This window comes from Anser cygnoides, chromosome 20, assembly GCF_040182565.1.
Source record: "Anser cygnoides isolate HZ-2024a breed goose chromosome 20, Taihu_goose_T2T_genome, whole genome shotgun sequence".
NCBI classification, from domain to species: domain Eukaryota; kingdom Metazoa; phylum Chordata; class Aves; order Anseriformes; family Anatidae; genus Anser; species Anser cygnoides.
Window position 1 is genome coordinate 10,167,292 of NC_089892.1, and position 15,985 is coordinate 10,183,276.

General features: G+C 53.5%; 1 protein-coding gene and 1 long non-coding RNA gene across 2 annotated transcripts; both read right to left on the reverse strand.

Moving 5' to 3' along the window:
• Positions 1–398: 398 nt before the first annotated feature.
• On the reverse strand, positions 399–4,851 carry LOC106037090 (P2Y purinoceptor 2-like). The gene has a single exon (XM_048050734.2). The coding sequence runs from the start codon at positions 2,907–2,909 to the stop codon at positions 1,890–1,892; it is 1,020 nt and encodes a 339-aa protein (XP_047906691.2). The 5' UTR covers positions 2,910–4,851; the 3' UTR covers positions 399–1,889.
• A 1,431-nt stretch (positions 4,852–6,282) lies between these two features.
• On the reverse strand, positions 6,283–13,376 carry LOC136786679 (uncharacterized). Its single transcript, XR_010826016.1, has 2 exons — positions 11,214–13,376; positions 6,283–7,993 (listed from the first exon to the last, which is right to left on the reverse strand). It is a non-coding gene; the product is annotated as an uncharacterized lncRNA (long non-coding RNA).
• Between the last annotated feature and the right edge of the window lie 2,609 nt (positions 13,377–15,985).

The window sequence follows — 15,985 nt, forward strand, 5'->3', positions numbered from 1 at the left end:
CTTGATGAAAATTCCAACCACAGCCTGGTTCCTCTTAGGTGATGAGGTCTTGCTCCCTGTTGTCCTACCAGCAGCAGACACTACAGCATCTTCCAGGAAATCCAGACAAAATCGAGATCTCTGTGCCTGGCTTTGCTCATACAGAAAGTAAACTGTGGGCATGATCTGCGGCTGTAGGTTTTCAGTTGAAAGAGGCAAGACAGAAAAAGGAAGGGCAATTAGATGCATTTCAGAGATGGAGAAGTGAAATTTGGATCCACTCTCATGCTCACAAAGTGTATAGCAAAGCCTAAAAATAAACCCTGAATATTCAAGCCATTGCCTTATACCCAGCCAGCCTCTCCTCTCTCTGCCTCCTTCTTTACCGTGTTTTGCCACCCTATAACACAAAAATGTGATCAAGTGTGCAGCTCTGTTTATTCAGCACAACTCTGCTTGGCTGGGTCTGTTTTACAGAGAGGTGAATTGAGCCAGGGCACAGGGAAGGGCTGGAGCACATGACCCTAGGGGAAGTGACGTTACAGCTCTGCCCACTCTTTTAAGTGCTATTTTTGCACCTCACTTTCCATTATGAGTTTGGAGCTGTGGCAGTCAGAGCCTCCAACACTCTCACATCCTCCAGTGTGAAACCCGGTTTAAAAGAAGCCCGCTCCCCCACAAAATTATATACATTTTAAAAGTTATACTGTATTTCTAATCTGCAGAAACCCTGAGCAGCCCAAGAACTGCCGGCTCCTCCACCTCGGCTGACCCAGCAGCCAGCTCAGCAGTTCTGCCCCCACGAGCTCAGGCTCTTCCACTCCCCCTGCTCCTGCAGCAGAGAGCAGCCACTTCCCACCACCCTGAGGGAGAAGCCACTGCCCTGGGGCTGCCATGCTCCCAGAGCACAGGCACCCATCTGCATGGCGCGATGGAAGAAGGCGAAGACCATGAAGCACAGTTCCCTGCCGCAAGGTAAAGGTGCCAAGGATGAGAGCAGCCACAGGGCTGGGGGCTGGCCAGGCAACATGCCCGAACAGGACAAGCACGGCCTTTGCGTTCAGGCTCCAGGTTTCTGCACCCTTTACCCAACACTTTTGTTCTCCCTTGCTGCCACTCAGAGGGGGGTGAAGCAAGTTCCTCGCAGGCTTTCAGCCCAGCCTTTGTGGGACAAGGGCAGACTGACGAGAGGGGCGCACACAATCCTGTTCCTGAAGACCTTCCAACAGACTGAGTCCAGATTTCCTACCAGGCTGATGAAGCACCTTTCCCCATCCACACACCTCCGGCCTGTACCCCTTATCCGTGGCTCAATATCTGCCACTTTGTCCTTCCATCTGGAAAGAGAAAATGCATGGGTAAGGGGGAGCCTGGCCCCAGCCCGGTGGTGCATGGGGCTGGGGAGATGCTGGTGCCCAAGGGTGCCTGGACAGGGGGCATTCTGTGGGTGCTGGGACCTGCACCCTCCTCAGCTCCGCGCACACGCAGACCCTCCTCCCCAAAAAAGCACAAAAACATTCACAGTCAGGAATTCACAACAGTTTTCACTGGACTTTCTCCTGATTTATGACTTGAGGTGCAAATTCGCTCCCTATTCCCCCCTTGTACCCAGCAGGGCTTGGCTCTTTCAGCACTCTCAAGAAACTCATGTACGAGAGGTCCAACCAGCTGGGGTACAGCCAGGAGCTGTGCATAGTCAGAGCTTCCTTACAGCCCAGGGAGCCCCTGCCTGCAGGAACAACCCCTTGGTGTCACTGGGGGAACACAGAGAAACCCCCAGGTCCTGCAATGTTGCCAGGCTGAACTGCTGCTGGTAGCTCTGGGGACCTGGGACAGAAAAAAGGAGGGAGAAGCTCAGGGTTCAGTTCTTCAGCATCTGCCCTCGGGGAGCTCCCAGCTCCCTGCCACACTCACTTGGTGCCCCAGTGTTTGCGGAAGGAGTCAGCAAAGCTCTTCTTAAACTTGTCATTGGCAAACACATAGATCAGGGGATCCAGGCAGGTGTTTGCCATGGTGAAGACCCAGCTGATGTAGTAGGCAACTTCCACTTGGTGCAGGAGCTTGCAAGACATGTCGTAGTACTTCACAACGACGCCTATGGTCCTGCAGACGTGCAGAGGACCAAAGCAGATGGCAAAAATCACCAGAGACACCGTTATCATCTGCAGAGACCTGTTCTTCATCTTCTTACCTCTGGAGCTTCTCTTGGCTGCTTTAGCAATGGCAGCTGCTAGCAGAGCACCGCAGGTCAAGGAAACAGCAAAGGGCAGAAGGAAAGAGAACACAACCACAACCATGTTGTAGACTAAGTAAACAGAGGACAACTCCGACTGGTGAATATTCAGGCATCTTTCTGAGCCATCAATAACTGAAGTTTTAAGGACGAAGAAAAAAGGGAGCCCTTGGACAAAGAGGACGAGCCAGACGAACAAGCACAGCTTTCTCAAGAAGGTTTTCTTCTTCCAGAGGGACTTGCTCTTGTACCGAACAACCACAAAGTACCGGTGGATGCAGATGAGCGTCAGGAAATAGATGCTGCCGTACATGTGGGTGCTGTGCAGGAAGACTTCAAGCTGGCAGAGAAATTGGCCAAATGGCCACTGGTTGCCAAGGCTGAGGTAGGAAATCCGGAGTGGAGCAACAGGGATGACGGCGATGTCTGCCAGGACCAGGCTGAACTGGAGGATCATGCCCGAATCCCACTGCTTGATGTGGAAGCAGAAGACCCAGAAGCTCACGCCGTTCAGCAGGATGCAGCCCAGCAGGAGAAGGGTCCCCAGGGCGGGGATGGCGGGGTGCAGCCCCTGGGGCAAGCAGTCCGAGCTGGTGTTCATGAAGGCGAGCGAGGCCAGCAGCTCCTCGGACACCTCCGTGCTGACCTGCAAGGGTTGGGGTGGAAGAGAGAAAGCAGTGAAACCACCCGAGCTCATCTTCTTGCACACAAAGGCTGAGCTGCATCAGAGGCGGGTTTTCAAACACTGTCGCTGAGGCTGAAGATCTGTGGCCAAACAATGACTATTAATTACCACAGGCACCACAGAGGAGGCCTGGCAGGTGCAAGGGGCCACGTCCTGCTCTTCACAAGCAAGCACGACCTCGTGGTAATCGGACCTGACCCCGCCACGCTCAGCTTGGCTTCCTCTGCTTGTGCTGCAAAAGAAAGAGAAAAGGCAACAAAGGAACCACAGGAGCAGCTCACAAGTTCACCGCTACTAACTGCTCACAAGAGAAGATGAAATGAATGATGCTGTCACTGCCTGGCTCCAAAAGCCTCTGCATTTAAAATCCCTTGCAAGAGCCCAGCATCACCCACACTACAATCATTTAGCAGGTTTTGTTACAGCGCAACTGGCAAGCGGCCGACTGAATTACCCCACCTTCTGCTGCCAGCCTTCACCGCCCGGCAGACAGAGCAGCTCCCGCACACCCACCCCGCTCAGCTGCCGCATCCGAAATCCTCACACTGCCCGCCAAGCACAGCGGGACACCCCAGCGGGTGCAGGGCGCTGCACAACCTGGCCCAGGGAGCAGCTCCGGTGTCTGCCTCCAGGAGGGAGGACCATGGGGCTGCTGCTTCTGCTGCTCTCCACCCCGCTGGGTTTGTGCCTTTTAGGTCTCGTTATTTACTGCACAAGGAGCTGGGGGCTGCCCGATGCCATTCCCGGGGCTGCGCTTTCAGCCGATGGCACTCACCACCGCGGGGTGACCCGCACTGCTGTCCCGCTCCTCGGCAGCAGCGATGGTGGGGCGAGGAGCAGGACCACCACAGCAGTGCCGAGCCTGCTCCTTTTTGGCACGCAGCCTCCGAGCCCTTTGGGGTCTCACCAGCAGGAAAACTTTCCCCAGCCGCTTGGGAGCCTCAATCCTTACCTGGATGAGCCTGAAGTCAGACGCTTTTCTTTGCCTAAGTTTAAGCACTTGGCTTTAAAGCCTGGCTCTCTGGGAGCCGTCGCTCACGCTGCATTTAGGGTATGAGCCCACCACTCCTGAGCATCCCCCGGTGCTCAGCACCGCTCTGGGATGCAGCCCCTGTGCCCAGGGATGGACCACAGGGAGAAATGGGGCGTGAAGGTGTTTTCACAGCTGATGCATTTTCAGGCAAAGGCACCTTTGGTCTCTCTTGGATTCTGTCGTCCAGAGAAACCTGCGATTAAACCAGACCTTTCTGTTTGCTCAGGACTGGCTGGATGTGGTGGGTGATGGATATGGCCTGAGAGGCTCAGAAAGGGCTGAGAACCAGCCGCCCACAGGGTGCCACCTCCTCACTGCAGCCTTTAACTCTCCTTTTGGTGAAAACAGGAGTTTAAACCCATGGGCACTATGGGTTAATAACCAGCACTCCCCTGGTTTAGCCAACACCTAAAGACAGTGCCTTCTAATGCAGAAGTGTGTATGGCTATCGCAGACACACCGTTGCATTAACAGTTTGCTCACCTCTGTCTTTTTTGCCCTAGAAGTGAAGCTTTCCAAAATTAAGCATTGTTTTTAAATCAGTTTTTGTTGCTGCTATCATCCACAAGGATTTGCAACCGATCCAGAAAACCCAAACCAGGGCTGCCCCGTTGCAGAGAGCTGGCGACAAGCAGAGCCTTTCCTTCCTTCCCGGAGCAGAACCACTGCAGCTGCAGTGACCAGCCTGGCTCTGGGGGTAGCAAACACCCCTCAGGCTCCTCGGCCTCACTTTCCCTGTGCTAGTGAGGGCTGGGATTGATGCCTGGGTTCACCCTGCCCTCTAGAAAGTGAGTTTACATATAGGCAGTAATTTCTTCATGAAAGAAACAGAGCCTCCCTCCTCTGAGTAAGAGGAGAAATTAAAAGCAGTAAGAAGAAAACAACTAAGAATTACTCAAAAAAAAAAAAAAAAAAAAAAGAAAGAAAGAAAGAAAGAAAAAAATCAGAATTGACTTACCAAGGAAAGGCAGAAAAAAAATGAATTTTCACTTACCTTGAAGGTGAATCACACAAGCCATTAACCATACACTTACCTCAAAAACAGCGCTAAGGATCAGAGCAGGACCTGGAGAGGAGGAATGCAGAGCAGCACCCAGCCCTGCCTCTCAGCACAGCAGGGATTTTGCTCCTTCTTTATGTACAAAATTCCCCTGGTTTAGCCCGTCACCCAAAGGCGAACTCCTGCTGCTCCACCCCAGAGAGCTCTTTGGGGCCAGAGGGGAGCGGTCCCCACGGGTCACGCCAGGGCTGGTGGCACCGCGGTACTTGGATCCCTCCCTGCGCCCAGCCACCCGGGGATTTCTCTGGCTTGACATGGAGGGGCAGGACTTCTCTGAGCCATTTCAAGGCAAAAGGGAAGTTTCTAAGAAAGCGGTGGTTTGGAGCACAGCCTGCAGCCCACGGAGCCTAATCATAGCAGTGGGACAGCATCGACCGCAGTCTGAGCTGCACGCGGGGACTTCCACCTGCAGCACTCTGCAGCGCCCCACGAGAAGCCTTGAGCGAGGGCTGCGGCGTGGCTTACAGTAAGTACTTTGTTCGTTTCTTATTTTATTCTTTTTCTTTTAAAGCACAGAACGTGGCCGCGGGGCTGCCTCCGGGCTGGCTCTGGTCTCTGTGGAGCCCACCGCCTCTGAGCTCTTTGCCATCATCAGCTCCCACCGCAGGAGCGCTCCTCGGGCAGGAGCTTCCCCGACACAGCTGCAGAGCAACCTGGATATTTGTGTGAGAAGGGAAAAAAAAAAAAAAAGGGGGAAAAGAACAAAGCAAAGCCTACAACCATCCAAAACAAGACTCTGGATTGCAGCCACGTGTTCCTCTGCGGAAAAGACAAGAAAACAAGCATTTGTGTTACAAGTTCAGTATTCGAAGATGCTTTTAGCCCTACTGAGTCACCGCTTACGCTGCCAGCAGCCACTGCCTGTGCTGGCTCCCAGGCTGCGAAAGCCGTGAAGAGACATGTAAGGGCTGAACGAGAAAGGAGATGATGTAAACAAGATGTATGTAAAAGAGTTTATTGGAAGGAAACAGGAGGGTATTTACAGGGATAAATCCAGCATGTGATCAGCAAAGCAAGGCATTCCTGTCCCTTCCCAAGGGTGCGGCCGTTTGGACATCTCGGTCCCATTTGGGGCCGCCTGCTCTGCTGAGGCTGGGAGCCCAGCCATGTCCCGCACCACTCCAGGAGTTAAGGTACACACCTCTGCATGCTGATCGCTCCCAGCAGATTCCCCCAGACCAGCAGAAGGGCAGGCAGAGCACCCAGCCACGTCCCCCACAGGCTGGGGGCAGGCTGAACGCCAGGAAAGCAAAGCCCCCACCACCCAGAAATGCTTTCCCACTGTTTTCCCCCCCCCCCCGACATCTTCTCTTCGTTTGTTGTCCTGTTCTTTGTGGACGCACCTGTGTGTACTGGGACAGGCAGTGGATGCCTCGGGGATAGCCGCAGTGACCCAGAGCTGAGGCACATCTTTGCAAGTTTATCCTTTGGGATGTGCAGAAAGCGGGTTCCTTGCTACTTCTAGCTCCTTTCTCAAAAAAATCTCAGAACTGAAGACAAACTCCACCTCACAAGGCCAGAAGTTCATCTCCTGTAGGAGCAGAGGTCTGCATCCAAGCTACTTTCCAGCTTGCCCGGGCATCTCAGGAGCAGGGTGCCTCCAGCTTCCTCCTGCTCGGGCTCCGGGTGCCCCACTCAGGCACAGATCTCTGCCCTCGCCCAGGCGCTTCCTGCAAGCTTCAGCAAACGCAGCCCCCACCGCAGGAGCGCCTCGCACACAGCCGGGAAGCAGACGGACATGCAAATGCAGCAGGTGGCTACTTCGGCATAAGGAATGCCTGGTTCTGAGTCCCTTCCCTATCTACTGCTGGATAACGCGTCTGCGAGCCTGAGTCAGGCTTATAAATGGTTGGCAACGAGAAAAACAGGCTGTGTTTGAGCCAGACTTTATGTTCAGCAAACAAGGCAGTCAGTTTTGCCCTGAACATTTGCTGTTAGGAGCCTGGTGTCAGAATCCTGCCAGCGCTCAGAGATTCCCAGTTCTGCACATGACTGTAAGCAGGGTGGCAGGACGCGAGGACTGACTCTTGCCTCTAAAATCTAATTTTATGTCTAAATCACAGACTAATAAAAGAGCAATATTGTATTCTTTTGCCATCTATCTGCTCATTAGAAAGTCACTTTTACATTTGCCTCGACTGCTGGGAATGCTGCAAAGAAATCTAATTACAAGGTCATTGCAGCAAATTGCCTTCAGTGGCATAGCTCTGAGTCACCAGTTCAGGGTGCTTTCCTTCCTCCAGCCCAGAGCCACCCACTCAACGGTGGTGACGAAAAGCAGAAAGAACGTACAGACCCCCGTGGCTGAGACTTAACAGGGAGCCAGCATTTCCGCAGCAATGAGTGTCATCTCTTTGGGTGCTGCTGTGGAAGCACGTCCCTCTGGGGCTCTGGGGACGGGTCACCAGCGGGACACCAAAGCCTTCCATCACTTTGGGCAACGCTGCTCACCAGCCACGCAGCCCTCGGGTGGGCGAGAGGAGACTGAAACCCTTTGGAGGCTTCCCATGGTTGCCCAAGGAGCAAATTTCATTAATTTCATTCTGCCCCAAAGCAATCTGCTCTCCATCTACTTAGCCCTTTGGGAAGAAGAAAGAAAAGTCACCTCGCTGCGCTGGGTGCAAAAACCTCATCTGGGGCCACTGCTGCTGGCTGGGGGCACCTCCCCAGCCCCTCGCCACGCAGCGCCGGGTCCCTGCGAGGAAGGGGCTCTTTCCTTCTCGGCCACACCAGGCTCAGGGCAAGGAGAAAGCTACAGGGCACAGCTCACGGTGCCTATGAGACACTCTCCCACCGGCTGCTTCACAGTAGTCGGTGCGGGCCGCACGAGGGGTGGTGTCTTCGGGCTCGGGAGGCTCTCCCCATGCTCCCCGACAGACCTCGGGGCATCCTCACGCCTTCCTGATGATCCGTCCCGGTTTCCTCCAGTCCCGGTACCGCTCCCTGCGCACCGAGTGGACCAGGGGCCTGGAGAAGCTGGAGTGGTTCGGTCTGGTGGCGCTGCTGGTGAGGAGAAAAGTGAGACAGCGTCAGAGGCGTGGGTCGGAGCCAGGGAACATGTCCCCTGCATCTATGCCCGGACCTCAGAGACCAAGGGGTGGCAGCTGCAGGGGTATGCACTGAAATTCCCTGCAAAAAGGGGGGCATGGGGGTGATCTCTGGGGCTGGCGAGTAGAAATTTCCCCTCTTTCTAGAGCCTGCTCAGCACCACGCCTCCTGTGATCCCCAATAACTCCCCACCGTGCCCACAAGCAGTAGAGGGGGCTGGTGGAGCCGTGACCCCTTCTGGGGCCGAGGAAAACAGAGCTGGAGAAATGCTGTGAGCGGGAGAAAAAGCTGCTTTACGCCAGAGCTCGTTACTATACGCCATCCACAAAAGGAGGACGAGCCCTGAAATCCCTGCCTGTGCTGCAAGTGCAGCCAAGAGACAGCTCTGTCGTGTCCTAATTAGCTTGCTGGTTTATAACTTCATTTCCTAATTGGTTTTCAGATTAATTACTTTAAACTAGCAGGCTGGGGAGGTGGCAGGAGGCGAAGCTTCACCTGACAGTGCCGGCCTCCTCTCCCAGGGAGGTCTGGCTTCTGGGGCTGAGCTCTTACAGGAAGGCTTTGGGTGACTTTCTTGGCAACGCCTGCAAATCCTAAAATTCAATAATCCCTGAATCTTGGATGGCACCAGCCCCTTGCTCACGTTGCCCCTGGCAGGAGGTGGAAACGAGCAGCGCGGAGGCATTCAGGGCGGGATGCAGCTCCGTGGCTGCCCGCGCTGGGACCCGTCGGCCGAGCTCGCCCAGGCACCGAGCTATGCACACTCAGCCCCGTGCAGGTGTGGGCGTACGGCCACTTTCTATCCCCTAAACCAACGCAGATGCCATGGTTTTCTTGGTGCCAGGGCTGCATCAGCTGCCAGCAGACGGGTGACCGGGGCTGGCAGCAGGCTGCTGTGGGCAGATGGTGCCTGGCCCGGCGCTGAGCCGCGCGGTGGGAAAGCCACCTCTGAGCTGGCTGGCGCTGCCCCTGCCCTGCCGATGGAGCTCTACAGATGTGAAAACCATTTCTGAGCACTTCCTAAACCCAAGAATATACTGAAGGGTGAACGTCTGGCACCAACTGTGCTCTCTGAGCACTGGGAAACCTGGCTACAAGGGCTCATCACCCGAGAAAGCTTCACCAGGCGCTGCCTCATCGCGGCAGCGTGTAGTGGCTACCACGAGCCCAGCCCCTGCACACGCTCTCCCTCCCCTACCGACACTGAGCTGGTTTTAAATCTGCTCAGCCCCTCCCCGGGACAATCTTACTTCCACTAAAAGGATCCCAGTTCATGCCATAATTTCACTTCTCCCCACTGCAGAGCTACTCCTGCTGAGGGTGCAGCCTGTGAAGGCTCTGAGTGACGCACGCAGAGCTGGCGGCTCTGCTTTCCCAGGCTGGCTGGAGTCAGCTAAAAGAGCAAAATGATGCCGTGGCCAGCACCTCTACAGGGACACAGGGTGCCCAGAGATGCCCTTTCCCCAGCTGTGCCACAGCCCAGCCACAAAAGGGACCAGCAGGTGCCTACAGCCTCCCCACCCACCTTCTGCCTTGTGCTCCAGCACGAGCCCTTGCATCCATCCTGCAGCCACAGCCAAACGTCCTGAGCATCGCCACGAGTCACCGCAGTGACTAGTCCAGGCCAGGTACAACAGGGACAGGCACAAGGGCTGGGCTGGGCTTGGATGGGAAAGGCAGGGACGTGCCCAGGGTGCGGGGCCCTGCACAAACCCTCCTGCCCGGTCCCAGCCCCCCAGCAGAGGCTGGGTCAGATGCCAGCCCCCAGGGATGTTTTTGTTTCTGGTGGGGTGCCTTGTTCCCTTAGGTTCTCTTCGAAAGCTCCATCCTACAACATTATCCTTCCTGCTGAATGCAGGTTGTTTGGTGGCTGCTGGTAAATAAAATATTCATTAGATTTTTCCGCATCACATCCGTTTGCTAGCACTGGGTTGCCTCATACCCAGGCGAGTTATTCTCCAATACCTCCCTGTGCCCTTCCCTGAAGCCAGCGAGGCAATCTGTCTCTGTCCTCAGTTATAACCCAGCCAGTCCATCGCTTTCAAGCTATTTCTCCACTGGAGCTGCCTCCACCCATGGCTGCATTCCTAGTGCAAATCACGTTACTCGTACAACTGCACAGCACAAGGTGCAGTTCAGCTTTGCTGGTCAGGAAATTCAGCCAGCAAATTTATCCCTGAGCTGCAGATGAAGAGTCTGGCGTCTCCTGGCTAGCGTCTGCCAGCAGGATCTGGGGACAACCGGGGACAAGCTCGCACCACTGCCTTCCCCTCCGTGGAGGCACCGTCAGCGCGTGCAGCACGGGGCTGTCGCTGCGGCTGGGATGCTGCACGTCACGGGATTAGGATTAACGGTGAGCCGCCAGCTCTGCTCGCTGTGCTGCGGCTGCCAGACCGAGAGCAAACTGGGTCACGGGCATCATCTTAGGTCCAAAGCCACAGCACGTTGGTGCCACGGCCCGAGACCCAGCAGGAGGTGAATTTTGGATCCCAGGGTGTGAGTCTCTAACCATGCAGTCGACACAGAACTGCCGAGATATTTTTCTTTATAAGACAGTACTAAGACCATGATTACCCCAAGCACACCATACACTGTTTGCAGAAACATATATGTATTTTAAAGGTTCACAAGGTTTTCCTGTTATGGCCTTATTTCTAAAGCCTATTTTTGTTGTTGGGCAGAAAACAAGAAAGGGATTTGTGTAGTGGGCACAGCCCAGAGGGTGGGAGGAGACGGAGAGATAGTGACATGCACGCTGGTGATTTAGCAAGAAATACTCTGATTACAAAGTCCCTAGAGGTTTGTGTCTCATTGATGAGCATCTTGCCTAAAGTGGTACCCACATTTTAATCTTCAAGGCTTGTTGGTCAGGAACCTGAGTCATGGGGAACATGCTGAGCTGCAGCACATTGCCACAGAAAAACAAATCACAAAAAAATGCCACACGAAAACAAATCCGTACCTCTGTGTCAAACGCACGGCGTGCTCAGACAACACAGGCTCAAAAGATTAACGGACCTAATCCTACCTGTGCGCATTGACACACAACTGACAGGCACATGCACACATCTACAGGGAGTGAGGTAGGCACACAAAAGGCAAGCTTCCCCACCAGAACACCCCCGCTTCAGGACCGAGCCGCTCACCCTTCGAAATCACAACAACAGCAACTCACCTAGAAGACCAAACCGGACCTGCCTGCTTCTTCGGCTTGGCTATCTGCTTCTGGTACTCCATCCAGCCACTCACCAGCTCGTGAAGGATCATCACGTAGAGGAGGAAAATAAGAATCCTGGGATCCATTCGTGGCACTTCGGGATCTGCTTCATTGGGTACAGGTGACATCTGATCCAGGGGGGCCAGCTGGAGGGGCGCCGCTCCTTCTGGCCGGGCTCTCGGAACCGGCGAGGGCTGGAGGCAGGAGCGGGTGGCTGCCGAGGAGCAGCCTCACGGCCGGGTTTCGTGCAGAGGCAATTAACGCCGTAACGATCTCCCGGGGGGGACGAGAGGCTGGTGCCTCTTGCGCGAAGCAGCATCAACACAGCTGCAGAGGCTCCGGACGCCTCCTTTAACGGGGTGGATCACATCTCCTGGGACTCCATCCCTTTTGTCTGCCTCTCACTCCTGCTTTGTCTGCATTACTCCGCAGCCATCGCCTTCCTTCACGTTCATGGCAGGAGCAGCCCGGCTCAGCGGCGGTGATTGGCTGCGGCGGGGGCGAGTTGGCTGCCGTGCCCGCAAGCCGGGAGCGGGAGCGCTGGCTGGCTGCGAGGAATACATTAAAACCAGTCAATGACTGGGGAATCTCCGAGCCGTCTCTTCCCAGCACTCAGGATTTTGGTCTGCAGTGAGCCAATGTTGTTTTGCAGCATTACGGGGCGTTTTGCAGCGTTACGGAGTGTTTTGCAGCTGAGAAAGCTTTTCTGCTTGCTATTCTCGCACTCTTATTTTATTCTCCTTGTTATTAGCCCTCGCTTAAATCTTTAGCTGCTATTCCCACTGTAGTAAAACCCTCGGGGTGTTCCCGATGGGCAGAAAAACCCTGCAGCCACAGCTCCCAGCCTTTTCCACACCAGAGCTCCTCTCCCGGCCCCTGGATCTCTTCCTGCCTGGCAGTGTACGATCCTGTTCAGCTGAGGTGCCTGTGACACCGGGGCCCCAGGGCCTCTCCATTCCTGCCGCACAGAGCCCCAGGACACCACGCAATACACACACCTGGCATTTCCAGCAAGGCAAAATCATAGCTCAGTCTTGTTCGGACACTTGTCTATAAGGAAGGGGAAAAAAAAAGAAAAAAAAAAAAGCCCTTTTTTTCATCATTTAAAATCAAGCCGTATCAATACCTGCCTTGTATTTCCAAGTGCACCTTACACAAAATTTACATTATTCCAGTGGAATCGTTCCACGGGAGAAACAGTAAGCCCTCAGCAATTAGTTCACTACCAGGATTACCTGGAAGCAAGAAGGCAGGTCGAGCACCCTGCCTTTGCTCGGTGGGGCCGTGCCAGACGAGGGGCAAACGCAGCGGCCCCCGAGATCCGCGCAGCACCTGCAAGAGTGCACGCGCCTCTGGGCTTGTGCTGGCCGTGGTGTGGGGTCTGGCACTGTGGACAGCACAATCTGCCAAGAAGCACGACAGCCACATTGCACCCAGCCTTGCAACAAACTCACCATGGGGATGTTTCTTCTCTGCTAACGGATTGCCTTACCCTTGGGCCTAGCACTCAAGGCAGGATGTTTCTCTCAGAAACTTTTGCCCTTTGGTATACAGCTGCAGACAGGTGCACAGAAGCCAGGAATTATGATAGTTTTAAGTATGCCAAGACAAATATAATGCACAGCAGGGGATGCTAATTACACTGTGTGTCTGCACGTGAAACAAGCCCAGGGGCAGTAACAACATCCCAGCCAAATGCGTGCCTCAAAGTATCGTGTGGCGTTTCTTCAGCTAACGAACGCTGTTTCATTTACGAGTTCAGAAGTGCTGAGTAACTCCAGATTCGGAGGAGAAGCACTCCTGGATGGGAGCGAGCAAGTGAATGAAACACACGAGGGCTGGAGGTGTTGTAGCAGCTCCGAAAACGGGAATGCTCGAGGTTCTCCGTGACAGGGTGGCGGAGCCGCGTCCCTATAGCAACAGAGAGAGTTGCCAGGCTGCAGGAGATGGGTTCTGATGTACGGCACAAGTCATACAGTGAGGGGTTTTAGACAACACTGATATTTTATACATATGCAATTTTTAATGAACAAAGGCAACGTGACTCCTTTGTTCCAGGGGACAGCAGCGTTTTACATGAAATTCAAGAGAGAAATTACGGGGGAAAAAGACTGGCAGGATAGCACATTACAACTTACTCCTAGTTTTGTATTAGGTGCTCCTACTTATGAATACACAATTGTAAAAAAAAAAAAAAAATCTTCTTGTTGCTGTATATTACACCTTGATTGACTAATGCTCATTTAATACTATTGAAAATCCCAGCAGACTGTAGACTTAAATGCCTTGCTTCTGCTCTTTTGCCATCCTCTATATTCAAGCAAATGCTGCCTACGTCTGAAATTCTTCTTAAGTCTTTAAAAAGTTACCTGAGCTTTACCATACAATTTTAGTCTCCAGTTAAAAATGTCACCAATTCAGTCAATGATATGCAAGGCAGAAAGCCAATAAACCCCGAGTTATTGCCAGAGCCCACAGCTCTTATTAAGGCATTTTTTTTGTTTCCAGACAGCTTAGTGACTTGTCAAAAGCTCCAAGTTCTTCTCAAAGGAGTCAAAAAAAGTTACAGTGAAAAATACTTGCTATGAGCAATCTGATCAACTCTACCGAAAATCAAGGTTACTCTTATACCAAAGAAATGTGCCAGGAAATTGAAATATTTTCTGCTTTGGTCTGCTGCACCCCGCCACTAGGAGCGGCGAGTTAATGTTTGCTAAGGGATTATGCGTGGGACTGGGTGTGAATTCCCATTGCTAAACACACCAGGGAGCGTGCAGAGGGAAGCGCCACGCCTGACTGAAGCGTGCCGGTGCCAATTCGGGTCGGTGTTTTCAGAAATCTGCTGCAGCCGTGAGGGAGCTGAAAGGGCCCGGCTGCTCTCCTGGAGGCAGAGGCACCGTGCCCCGGGCCGGGGGGCAGTGCACAGCCCCGTGGCCACCTTCCCTCTGCCCCAGCCTGAGCTGGGGTTCGGGCCAAGGGCCCAGCCTTGTGGAACCATGTGCATGAGCCCGGCTTCCAGTCATGCCAGTAGCCCCCAAGCAGAGGTCCAGAAGCAGCTCGCAAGCATGCTGGGGACTCCTAAGGGTATGAAGCAAATATTAACTGGGCTGTTGCACACGTTGGTAGTCAGCTTTACGAAACAAGCATGGCAATAAAGCATGGATACAAGGCTACCACGTAACAGACATCTGCATGCTGAAACACACCTTACCTGCAGAACACAGCCTTGATTTGCTTGAGTTGTCCACTGTTCTGCAAATATTTTTAATTAAGAGCCAGCACCCCTCAGATCCATCATCCCTCTTCCTCTCCTGCCGTTTCCAGACAACTCTGTACAAAAATGACAAATAGGTCAAATATGGATAAAGGCTGTGTGAAAGAACTGGCACAGAAGAAGATTTCTCCAAGGCTGGAAGCAGGGCAGCGGGAACAGCAGCGAGCCTGGACTCAGGCAGGCTCAGAAAAACTGAAGGAAATGAGGAGCAGGCTCTGGGACATGGCGCGACGTGCCCAGGTTTTGGTGGGACAGAAATCCATGCCGAGGTCAGTGCTTTCAGCTCATGGTTTAAGCAGCCAGCAAACAAACTGTGACATAGCTGAGCCACTAGTGCACTGATGAAATCTGATGCTCCAGCAGCAGAAGCAGCCGCACACCAAGGCTTGTGATTCCTTTGTGAAAGCATGATGGAAATGAGGCCAGGCTCCTCTGTCCGAGACACCTGACCCAGCTAGTTGGGCTGGAAGAAAAATCCAGGATACCTGAGCCACCTGCAAGCAGCACAAAGCATCTCCACTGGCCCCACTGTTCCCATTCTTACGAGCCAAGGGACTGAGGAACAGGGCTGTGTCACTCCGGGCCTGCTCAGGGCCTATTTCCCTCTTTGTTGGATGACAGTTTGGGCCTCTTTAGCATTAATGAGATTTTTAAAAGAGAATTGGTAGATGTCAGTATTTACATTCATTACAGCCCCAAGGGCACACTGCAACACCTGCAGATCACCTTCCTTCAGCTTCTTGGAAGCACTCATCACCCCATTTCTCCACGTGGGAGGTGGCACAACTGACTAACGACCTGGAAAACCCACCCTTCCTAAAGTTCACAGAATTCACGCAGTCTCTAAACTGCATCACAGAAAGGCAGCAAGTATTGTTCTGGGGCAGTAAATCCAGTTAACACACTAGTCAAGGACTGGAAACACTGAACTTCCCTCAGACAGGCCAAACGGAAAGGTCAGGACAAACAGCTCCTACAACGAGTTGTGGGGTTCTGGTCCAGAACCCCTGTGGGTTGCAGAAGACACAGTGATCCCCGCAGCTAGCAGTCAGAGCTGACTGGTGGAAGTACCACCTTTTCGGTATAGTGCACATAAAAGTGGATCTCAGGTCTTCAAATATCCCAGACAGCACCCTATTAGCGACAGTGTTGCTTCCTGCACCTCTGTACAAAGTCCATGAATGCGGTGGTGCTGGGAGAGGTGAGATGGAAAACAGATTCCCTTCTCTGCCCTTTGGCCTCTCCTCAAGGAACCTGTTTGTAGGAAGTCCTTTGTAATTATATGATTGCTCACTAGAGATTAGACAGAACATGGTGCCTGTTTGGAGTGGGCCACGGGCTGGTAACAGATCTGGCCGTGACCTACGGAATCGGATGCTTTGCTGTTGCTCCACTGGCATCGTTTTGTGAGTCACCAATGACGCAGGCCCAGTGACCCTGACATCTTGAATGAGCC